The sequence below is a fragment of the Oxyura jamaicensis genome, chromosome 1 (assembly GCF_011077185.1).
Source record: "Oxyura jamaicensis isolate SHBP4307 breed ruddy duck chromosome 1, BPBGC_Ojam_1.0, whole genome shotgun sequence".
NCBI lineage: Eukaryota > Metazoa > Chordata > Aves > Anseriformes > Anatidae > Oxyura > Oxyura jamaicensis.
The window spans coordinates 111,866,339-111,878,349 of NC_048893.1; the positions used below are offsets into that span (position 1 = coordinate 111,866,339).

Below are 12,011 nucleotides of genomic sequence, written 5' to 3' on the forward strand. Positions count from 1 at the left end.
AACAAAATATGAAAGATAACCCCAAAAAAGTTTTTTTGTTTGATTGATTGATTTCTTTTTTTTTTTTTTTTTTTTTTATAATGTTTAAATGGTGAAACTTAACATTAAAACTATAAACTGGGATTAATATGCTCCTGCTGGAGGGAAGTGTGGGTTTGACTGGAGCTTACAGCTTTAGGCTGACATATTAAACACATAATGCAAATAGTTAAGAAGCATACTTGAGAGGAAAGTGAATGAAACAATTCTGTTTTGTTAGCAGACAGGGTTTCTTGGAGATGTTTTGGTGATCAGATTAAAATTTCTCAGTCTCCATATGAACACTGAAATAAGTGATGGATTTAGGAAGGGGCAGGGCTGACATGAGTGCTCCCAACAGATTATTTGTATAGTGTCATACATACTTTACCTTAGAGAAAGCTTGCTTTCCAATGGGGATTTATTTATTTATTTATTTTGCAATACTGTTCTATCATGTTACATATAGCTCCTAAAGCAGAATTAGGAAGTGTGAGGTTCATTCAGATGAAGGCAATAAGGCAGCCCATTTTAAGCAGAAATCTCTTCCCTTGTGACTCCCAGGCAACCTTTACATAATTTTAGTTCTTCCCTTCATGTTAAAGGCTCATTATCTTTTATAGAAATTCTTTAGAAGTGTTCTCATCCCAAGCACCAGGAGTCATTTCTCAAGATAGCACTAGATTCCTTATTCCAGATCTCTCTCAAAATTTTGTAATATTGTATCAGTGAATAACTATTCAGAATCACTTATCCTTGGTTCTAAAGAAAATAAAAACTCACTGATCACAGTTTTTATGTGCATTTGTTAAAAAGAAAGGGGGAAGGATAATAACCACTGAATGAAGATTCTCTGCTTTCACAGTTGTCATTCTAGCCCTGTGGTTCCTGATTCAGCATTGACTCTGGCAGCTCTTTCTTTTACTATTCCTGAAGCCTCTTTCTTTTCCTCTCAACTTTTTTTTTTTTTTTTTTTTTTTTTTCTCCCCACTCCCTCCTCATACAAGCTTCCTTCAACCAAAAAGCTGGATCTTCTTCTCTAAGGTAAAGGTGTCACATGGCAAACTGAAGCACTAAATAAATGTGTATCTGGAGCTACCAACATTTCCTTTATACCTTGAAGAATCTTGTTATGCAAGCTAAGCTGGTTTAAAGAAGCTTGAGCTGTCTTTACACTGAGAAAAAAAGTCTTCTCTGTTTACAAATAGGTGACACAGGAAATGCTGGAAGACTAAAACATCCACTCTCATTTAAGAGAAGACTAGTCATAAGAATTATGGAAGGCAGAAATTTATATAGCGATGTTACTGACAGTGTTACTGACTGTGTTTGCTGGAAACTTTCATTAAACATGGAGGAAAAGAATCACCTGCACATTTAATTAATGTTTTTAATGTTTTTAAGTTCACAGTGATGTTATCAATAATTAGCATCTGTATAAACGATGTGTCACTGGTACAAGGGAGAGTTAAGAAGAGCAGGATGTTGTCAAGGGACTGTAAACTTCTTTCTCAGGTGATTTGAACTGCTTTTCATGAACAACCTACATACAGACTGAAGGAAAGTAAGAAGACAATTTATCACAAGGAAGCCACAGCAAGATATATTGATGCTAATCTTTATTTACATTTTGGAAGGCTGTTTCTTATTAATGTTTTCACCGGGTCTGATCACCTTCTGCAACTGAATAGAGGAGGTATTTAGGGTGTCCTTGTGAAGCAGGGCAGCACAGTATGCGGGACCAATTAATTAAAAATACTGTGAATTTCATGAAGGAAGCCTGAGGCTTTGGACTAGTAATAGGGCTATTACCAAGGATTAAGGTTCAGAAACTGGTTTTTGGGGGAGGGGGAAAAGGAGACAGAATAACCACAGAGAAAAAGAAAACAATAAACAAGATACAGTACCAGGAAGAGTAAAGGCAGGTACAGATCCTCTCTTTGGAGATACTTCATCTGATTAGGTGCAAGTATTTTGTGCCACAATCATGCTACCAGACCTGGGGATCCAGCTAGACATGAAATCCATCATGGCACACTCCCATCAAATCACTCCCAAAAGCATCTTGTTTTTAATGTGTACTTGATTAAAGCTAAACCCATGCCTTTTCTATGCAAGCACCAATACACTAACAGCATTTGCTTTGATAGTCATGCTAGGAGCAGTTCATGTGTTAGTGTGGATGTATAAGGATGTACAGACGTGCTTGCCTGCTATCTTAGAGCCAAAGGGGTTTTCATTAGATTCAAACAGCAACTGACTCTCCAGGGAAGCTCCTGCTCTTACTTGATAAGGGATGCTCTTTTATCATACATGAAACTGCATGCAGTGATCAGACAGGCAGTGTGCATCGCTGCCAACCAGAGGAAAGCTGTTTTTCTTTAGCATATTACAGCAGTGCATTGCTACTACAGTTGAAGATTGGACCAGAAATGTTCTATTATGAAAGCCACAGAAGCTGGCACTTCTACTGATCCCCAGAAGAAATATGCAATTAATGTACTTACTTGAGAGATTTGGGATATCATGTTATTTTTAGGAAAACAGAGCCAGTATGGTAAATGAGAATGGAGAAGACATCTGAAGTACTGGGCTTGCAAATATAATAAGGTTGACCCTCTTGCTTTCAATGAACTTAGTTATGTATTCTCTGACATTGCAACAAACGGACACCCTTACAACCAAACATTAGTGGTCTAAAATATAGCTGTCCATTGGAGAATAAGTTGGATTTTCCTTCCTTATACTTCCTCAACTGTACCTCCAAAAAGTTAAACACATTTTTGAAATGAGGTGTTAACCCTTTACATCTTTAAATCTCCTTTTCTCTCTCTACTAAGCTATGTTTTTATCAACCACATAGACTGTTCAGATGCTACCATATGCAGCTGAGTACAACATTAAATTAAAAATAACAAAAAAGGTCTAAACTAAGGATGCAGTAGTCAAGCCTTTTTCACTCAGTGGTAATATCTGGATCACAGAGAAGTGTTTTAGTTCTTACTTTTAACAGTGAGGTACATGGACTTGCTGACGTCTGCTCCCACATCATTGCTGACCTTGCAGAGGTAGTATCCACTGTCTTCTTCCAAAACATGTTTAATCAGCAAGGAACCATTTGTGAGAAGCTGGATACGACCATTCAGTGCAATTGGCTGAAACTGAGGAACGCCGGCACCTAAATCAAGACCAACAGAAAAGTAGGTTATTTATGAAGAAAAGTCTCTCTCCCTCTTTTTTTTTTTTTTTTTTTTTTTTTAAATAAAGTAGGAACTATAGCTTCCTGTTCTTAGAAGCTCAGTTCAATTAAAATACAAATGATTTTGGCACCACTGGAACAAATGGAGTACTTCTTTGCCAAAACCAAATTCAGTAAATGGCAAGAAGAAAGGCTTTTGGAATACAATAGCAGGAATAATTTCCCATGTTGAAGGTAGAGAGACAAAAAAGGCAGAAAGCAGAAGCAGAAGGAAGGGGAAGAGACAAAATGAAGAAGATTTTCAGACAGCTCATGGGTAAAAAGGCACATTTGTTGTACATTTAGTGGCTGATAAATTATTGACAATTACAGCTGAACAGTCATACAAGTCATCCCTTATGCATACACCAGATGAATTTCTTATGACTAAGAGGGATGTCTGTTGTAGTAAACATGGAATACTCAAGGGACCTCTAGGACCTTGTTTGCTAAACTCTAGGTAACATATAAAAACACATCAGTGACTGTGTTGCTCTTTTCCTCCTACAGCTGACTGACTGATGACACAAAATCCCTGTTCCACAGTGTCTGGAGACAATATTCATTCAGACTGATTAAAAAAAAAAAAAAAAAAAAAAAAAAAAGAGAGAGAGAGAGAAAGAAAGAAAGAAACCAAGAGATCACAACATTAATAAGACATGAATTTCCATGTTTGGTAAGAACATAATAATGGAAGGTCCATAAAAACACAGGATGTCTAAGATTTCTGTATTACCTTTGCTATTAAGAAAGAAAATCTTAAGACTGAAACAACCTTTCAAAACCCATCAGATGTGTACAGTTTTAGACACACACTCAAACTCTTCTCATCAAGATATGGAATTGTGCAAGAAGGGGCAGCAGCTGGTTGGACACAGCCACAAGTAACTGGCCCACATACATTTTCTCTCATGTCTTAACCATTGACTACTTTACAAATTTATGGAACACCATGTCTTTGTCCTTTCCTAGAGAAAGTTTCCTCCCACCTCTGCATGGTTCTGCTTAAATAAAAAGGCAGGAAAGAGAAATATAGAGAATGGCCATTTCATCTTTTAATATTTTATGTAAGTGTACAGTTCCCTTCCACCACAGAGAACAAGTTAAGAATTACACATTTAGCAGAGTTGTTGGATATACTGTCTGATGACTCTTGAATTTCTGTTGGAGAGTTAGTCATAATCAAAGAGGAAGGATCCAAATCCCAAACATAGCTGGTTTTATTGGACCTACTTTGCCTTGGAAACAAGACACTGGTGATTTAAGGAAGGGAACTAGATACTGCCATACTGCCAGCATTGCTGTGCCATCCAGAGGTCTGCCACAAATTCAGGTTCTTACAGGATCAGGAATTGTCTCAGGGTTTATTAAGATACAGTTCTTGTAACAAGAGCTTTGCAACCTACTTTATTAGCAGAAGAGAGGATTTGGGGGGAAAAATTGTAAGGTAGCCTTTTTCAATGTAATTCTTTTATGCAGCCTTCTGCACACTAAGTTGATATCTGTCAGCATTAAGTACTATCTACAATAGGTTGAGTCAGACCAGGAAGAAATACAATGAGTAAATATTTTGGGGAATGATTTAATACAAAATAGCAAGCTATAAGAACCTATGAATACAACATCCAGAATATTAAAGAAGACCAGACATACGTACTTAAAATTCTTCTATTCCTAGATGAGTTTGCTTTGGGAACTTACAGTTACACTGAAGGTTCCCAAGGCTGATACTGTGAAGTTGGAAATGTAAAATGGATAATACTTTCACAAAAATCAGTTGCCATTGTTGATTTTTCAACTGTTTTAGTCACATATTTATCCCTCTCCCTTTATGCTTCACTAATTCTATCTGTCTGCAATGCATTGCTCAAGCGCATAGATGCGTCCACTCACTTTTTATGTTTGTTCACATTAAAAGTTTTGAGAAAAAAATAGGTGCTCATAGAAGGGAAAGGGCTGTTAGTCCTGAGGATAGACACACCTGGGCAACATTTTACATAAGAATTTACACAGGCTTCTAATTCTTCACACATACCTTTTCTGCTATTACAGCTGAAATATGTCCTGAGTAATGACAGCAACTTTTGACCCGAGTAATGACATCAACTGCATGCATGTACCTGGAAGAGCTCATGAATCATGAATCACAGAACTGCAGAATGACTGAGGTTGGTAGGAAGCTCTGGAGGTCACCTGCTCCAACCCCCTGCTTAAGCAGGACCACCCAAAGCAGGTTACCCAGGACCATGCCCAGGTGGCTTTTGAAGATCTCCAAGGAAGAAATTCCACAACATCCCTGGGCAAACTCTGCCAGTGCTCTGTCAACTGCACAGTAAAAAAAAGTTTGTTTTTTTTTCTGATGTTCAGACAGAGCCTCTGGTGTTTCAGTTTGTACCCATCACCTTTTTAAGTCTGATGGACTTAAAACTTTCTTGATGATTATGGTGTGTCTGTATTGATCTCCGTTATTATTCTTTAGAAACTGCAAGTCTGTTATCTATCTAACCCAACGTACAAAAAAAGAACTCTCTTTTTCCATTCTTCACCAACACAATAGACCAATGACACTAACTTGCCTGCAGGTGTCCAGATGTCCTTTGTGCTTTATTGTGGTACATACTAATGAACTATGAATTGATTGTTTTACACCTGCTGGCCTCACCTTGGCAATTACTTCAGAATTTCATACAAACCTAGCTCATAAAGTAGTTATATAAAGGGTCTCTTTAAGACAAAAAGTACCATATAGCCTACAGATTTGTACAGCACGTGAATTAAACCTGGTATTGAAATTGCAATCATGCTTTAGGTAAATAAAGGCTTCTGTAAAAATACTGACCTTTACAGCCAGAGTTATTTTGGCCAAAAACTGAAACTGCAGTTTGATGGCTATGACTACATCAAGTATCTTCTAAAACTTTCTCTGACTTAAATACTTCAGAGCTGTTAATCAAAACCATTAATAGTTCCTTGATGGTAGAGTATCACTAAAAGCAAACCACTTTCCCGTTTTCTTTTATTAAGATGGGCTGCTTATCTCTTCATAGTTAATTACAACTCCTCTAGCTTGACGGGGCTTCCTTCTTCAACATACAAACAAAACAAAACAGAATTGCTTCTTTGTGACCTATATTCTTAATTAAAAACCCACAATCAATGGGCTTTGGAGAGCTGCACCCTTCTTTCCATGGCACAGAAAGTATGAATAAAAGCAAGAATAGGTTTTAATGTGAACATTTCTCTTCCTCAAAATATTTCTTCAAATATAATTTAGACTTTGATCATATGGAAACAAAAATTTACATGGAGCATGAAATAAGTATTTCTTCTCAATGGCAGCTAATTTTGTGCTTGCAAGTATATCATCTGATGTACATATAAAGATCATTAGAGAATTAACTCATGTACAGTGGATATGGAGTTTGGAGAGTTTGTTCTCTTGTTAAAACCAACTATAAGGCAACGGGCAAAAAGAAGAAATCTAACAGGCAGCAAATTTTAATTAAAAGGCAGTCAATTTCCTATGGTTACTTAGGGTCAAGTGGGGCCAGTTCTAATGCTCTGTTACATGAGAAGAAAATGTTAAATCATTATGTAAAGCGCATACTGAATTACTGCTTATGCTAATGCTACCTGACCTTTCTTCTTTGTTAAAAAGATATGATTGGCCATGTTATCATGGATTTTGAAGGGGAAAAAAAAAAAAAAAAAAAAAAAAGTCAGCCAAATGCTGCCAGTGAACCTTGTTCTAAGGTTGTTTCAATTAAAACAGTATCTCTTTTCTTTCAGCTGTCCACTCCGTTGCTCTCCCACTGAGGCCATAGCTAACACATGCACATTCACAGCTCAAGAAATTCTCTAAGGCAGACCAAAAAAATCCATCTAGGTCAGTCTTGCATCTGTGACAGTTGCCAGTATGATGTGCTTTGGGAAATGATATAACAGTATAAACATAACTGATACTTCCCTTATTGCACCCTGCTAGCTTTTGACTACATGAACTTTAAACCACTAGCTTAGCGATAAGTAAGCTATTGCTAAATCAGAATTAATTTGTCCCCAGTGATCACAGGAGGAATCCTACCTTTTGAATACTTCCAGACAATGGTAGGAACAGGATAACCCTCTGCAGAGCAGTTGAGAATTACAGCTTTTCCATATATCCCATCTTGGTCGCTTGGTTGAACCACAAACCTAGGGGGCACTGTAGGAGGAAGAAAAAGATGCAGTGAGACTTTATGCAAAATTTAAAAATGGCTTTTTGATGATCTGGTAACATAGTAAAGTAAGTTTTATGCAATTATTTACTAACTGTGCAAAAACAATATGCATTTCTGGCCAAGGAATACAAAAGTACTGATATTGTTAGGATACAAAAATAAGTGAATAAAAATCTCGGTAGAAGAGATTACAAAATGGACTAACAGGTAAACCTAACTGTCATGGTCAGAAAATAAATGATTGTTTACAAAGGGAGAGGTCTGACAGATGTCAAACAACTGAAGTTTTCTTCCTTTTTTTTTTTTTTTTAATAAAAATGAACTGGCAGGTTTTAGAAAAAGAAAAAAAATATATATCCTAAATAAATTTAAATATATAAAATAAAACAAATCATTTCATATTAAAATGAGGGTGTTTGGACTATAAATTCTGATAGGACTTGTCTTTCCAAGAGCAACCATAGGAAGGTTCAACACATTTTGTTTTCATGAAGTTGAAGAGAAAAAGTTTTACTGGAAATAGACATATGTCAAAGCATACATATTAGACTTATTCTAGGGGAGCATAAAACCAGTGCGAGTCTTCCAGCCATAGTCAAGTACATATATATTTATACATATATATAATTAAAAAAAAAAAAAAAACAACAACAACAACAAAAAAACACTGCTCATCTCAAGAAAAAGCTGTACATTTTCTAAATACAGTGACTCAGCAAGAAAACAACTGGTGACAATGCTAGATCTACATACCGTTTACCACAGAGGATAGATACAAAATGCCATTTGCCAATAAAACCTGTAGATTTGTCAAAAGTTTGAATGAAGAGCTGAAAACTGAAGAATGTTCAAAGAACCACAAAAGTTATTAAAAAACAAGGGTGCTTTATGGGTGTATCAAAAAGTCAGTTAAAGTCAGAGATTTTCATTGACCTGCTGTTCTTTGGTTCAGAGATGAACATGTAAATACCCCCCCCAGAAGTCAATTATTTGTGTTCTTATTCCATAAATTCTTCTTTTTCTGGTTTCTTAGAGTAATGCATAGAAAATGTATTCAGGTGACTGAGCCTGACAGATATCTTTGTCTCAAAATGAGTACAGTAACACACTGGGATCTAATGCAATAAGGAGAAATTCTAATAGTTCATTCCTTGAACTAACTGTAAGGGCCACTGCAGCATGTGCACATGGAGACACACATATGGTCATGGTTTCACAGCCTCCCAGGTCCATCCAGGGCTGTTTGTCTGAAAGCTGGATGCAGGAGGACAGAAATCCAAGACATCCCTCCTTGCTTTGGCCTGACCTATCTTCCCAAATCCCCATCAGGCCCCATCACCTGCCTCCCCAGAGGTGCCAGATATAATAAAGGAAGTAAGGGAGAGGGCTGTAATGTGAGAAAGTGTAAAGCAGTGTAGAAAGGGATCATCAGTACAGTGACTATTTGTTCGGGGCCCTGAAACTGCTTGTAAAGGCCATGAGTACAGTGCTGTTTACAGATCAGAAAAAAAGTATGGCAGAAACACAGCAGAATCACCAATAAATTACTTAAAAAAAATATTTTATTACAAAAACTCTCATAATTAAAACAAATAGCACATCCCATTACACCAGATAGTCCCAAGTTTTCCCTGATGAGAAACTTGATCTGTCTGTGTTGGGCATGGGAGAGGAGTGTCAGAATTTGGAGGTATCTAAAGACATTCTTCAGGTGCAGAGAACCTTTCTCAAACTGGCTTGAGCCTTCCTCCCTGTATCTCCATAATGCAGTGCCCCTCTCAAATTTTCTCTTTCTACCGTCAGAGCTACAAGTGATTTTTAAAAGATGAAAACTTTCTTCCAGAGAGGAAACAATCCCTTTAACTGGACTTTTTACTCATTGAATCATGGAGCTATAGTAAAAGCTGTTTTTTGCCTAAATATGCACAAAGAAGGTCCGCTTACTTAAAAAAACATTGCAACAAGAAACAGAAGGAATCAACAGCAACAGAGCAAGAGCCACCTTTGTACTTGGAGAGATCTCCTTCTTCTGTAATGGAAACCTTTGCTTCATTTATTGATGTCAAACATTTCAGCTTTTCAAACAGCTGTCACCATAACAAGCAGAAATCATATGTTGTGTTAATTCATGATTGGTAAGCACCAAACATCAAACCCCAACAGCAGCAGCCCTGGGCAATCACCTACCCTGTTCTCATTATCTACTCATAGAAAATATTCACTTCAGTGGCTCATTTCTCACTGTTCTGATCATTTTATCACCAAAGACAAAGGAGTTCCAAGTACTTATTTTCCAAAGTAGGCTAAAAGTATAATTAGTTGTGGAAATACATATGATTTTATACTACTCAGCACAGTGGCATCAGGTTGTTTCACCTGGAGAACTGTAAATAAATTTATATTTGCAGCTCATGAAAAATCAATTACAAGTGGCTTACCCATAAAGAGAATAAAATATAAATATTAAAGGAGGAAAAACCCCACTGATTAAAAAATATAAATAAATATATTGGAGTATAAGGTGTATGGAGTAACTACTTATGTTCACAGAAATCCATCTGTATGTTTATAGAAGTCCAACCTTATGATAAACATGGCACATGCATCTAGGCCTGTATGCTGACTCTAGCAAAGGACATACTATTTGGGGAGGGGATGTGAGGAATATTCTGTAGCCCATTCTCTTTGCAGTCCCTCAGTATTCACAGGTTCTTTCTAAAGAACACCAGAAGGCCCATACCTGTCCACTATACATTTAAAGACCTTTGCTTTGCCCTATTATCTATTAAATCTGCTGATAAATATTACTTTCACAACCTCCTCAAACAGAATGTTATAGAAATATTACAGTGAAAATATTCACTCAAAGGGAGAAGTCACACATTTCCTTGTGTGATTCTCATATCCAATACCAGGGGACCTGATGAAGGACAGTTCCGTGGTCTTCTTATGCATTACCTTCTTGATTTGGCAGACCTAATTACTGATCATTGCATCACCTAGGAGTGAATAGAAGCGTGCAGTATTCTCATAGGCTGCAAGTAACTGAAGTGGAATTTTAGCCAGTGAATAATGGGTCAATTCAAGGACTTAAGGTATTCAGAAATTTAAATTCAAGTTTACTCATCTGAGATTCTTCAAAATAATTTTTAATATAACTATTAGGGTTTTACTTCACAAGATGACTTTAAAAGCTGTGCCTCCTCTGAAACTGAAAGATACTGCTTTTTCCCCATCTCCTCTATCGCTAAATATTTGCTTCAGTTGTATCACTCTTAAAGGTGAATGATTACTACTGATGTTGTGGGGTGACTGATAATTACTGGACTCATCTACTGCTGAAAAGTGGAATTTTTAAATTCTCACTTGCATTTTTTAAACTTCTTTGGTTTATTCCCTTCTTATTAAACAAACAAAAAACAAAACAAAACAAAAATTTATTTTTATTGCCTTATTTCCTTTGAATGACACTGGGAAGAAATAATATATATATATATTCAGGAAACAATTTCATTATTGTCTTAAATGGGTAGGCACATGAAGAAAGTTCTGAAGAAGTTAAAATTGCATAGTGAGTAATAAAGGCAAGCAGCCATTAAAATACTATTTGCATGAAAGTTATCTCTTTTCAATAATATATTTGTCTAACCACTTTTGCCATATACAGCGAAAAATGGACAGATGTCAATGCATCTTTCCACATCTTTAACAAACTCATGGACTCTAGGCATTCTTGATGTGTTGCACCTTGAATGATGACAAGCTCTGAACTAGGCTTTTCATCATACTAATTTCATTATATTTTGATGTATTCCCAGTGTTCTTATATTCACTTAAGAACCATAAGATTTTGCTCTGATATTCTTGGTATTTTCAACTCTAATAGTTACTTTCAATGCAGAATTTGATGATCAGAATGGTAACTGTGGAAACTGAATTTTGCCTTGTAAGTTCCAGAACCAGGCACATAATTAACAATCAGACTGTTTCCTTATAGCGCTCAATGTACAGAGTAGGTTTCAACCTTGGCAAAAAACATGCTCTCATCTGGAAACTTCCTTGACAATCCAAACAGCCTTCCTTTAGGACTACTTAGAAAAATGCCAACTGCTGTTTTGATTATGAGGACACAAACCCTTAACAGTTTAGTGATTGCAAGTAGAAATCAGAAATGATGCAACAGTAAAACAAAATTACTTATTCAATGACTTTTTGATTATTTCTGTATTGCTGGCTAGGTAAAACCACAGGATTTTTCTTCATATAGAAATGATTAAGAAATAAACAGATGAGCATTTTTCTTTGTATTTTTCTTCCCTATTGGTAGTTTCTTTTGTAGTTTTATTTCAAATGAATAACTTCAGTGCTATGTGCTAGCATATTTTGGAAGATGACGGAGTTAACTACTTAAAATAGATTTTGATACTTAGATTTAAATTATAAAGGTACATTCAGTATTTCATTATCTTTGAGGAATTCATTAACCCTTAAAGAAGACTTAGTAAGAACTTATCCAAGTTCATTTGTCTGATGTG

The 12,011-nt window shown here is 36.2% G+C and overlaps 1 protein-coding gene across 5 annotated transcripts in view; it reads right to left on the reverse strand.

Annotated features, from left to right (window-relative positions):
• The window catches only part of DSCAM (DS cell adhesion molecule), a 478,055-nt gene that overhangs the window by 139,266 nt on the left and 326,778 nt on the right, over window positions 1-12,011 (reverse strand). For all 5 annotated transcript variants that reach the window (XM_035315830.1, XM_035315828.1, XM_035315829.1 and 2 more), the window contains exons 10-11: window positions 7,341-7,460; window positions 3,023-3,196 (exon numbers count right to left, since the gene is read on the reverse strand). In XM_035315830.1, coding sequence (XP_035171721.1) covers window positions 3,023-3,196; window positions 7,341-7,460 — 294 coding nt within the window. The remainder of the gene's footprint in view (window positions 1-3,022; window positions 3,197-7,340; window positions 7,461-12,011) is intronic.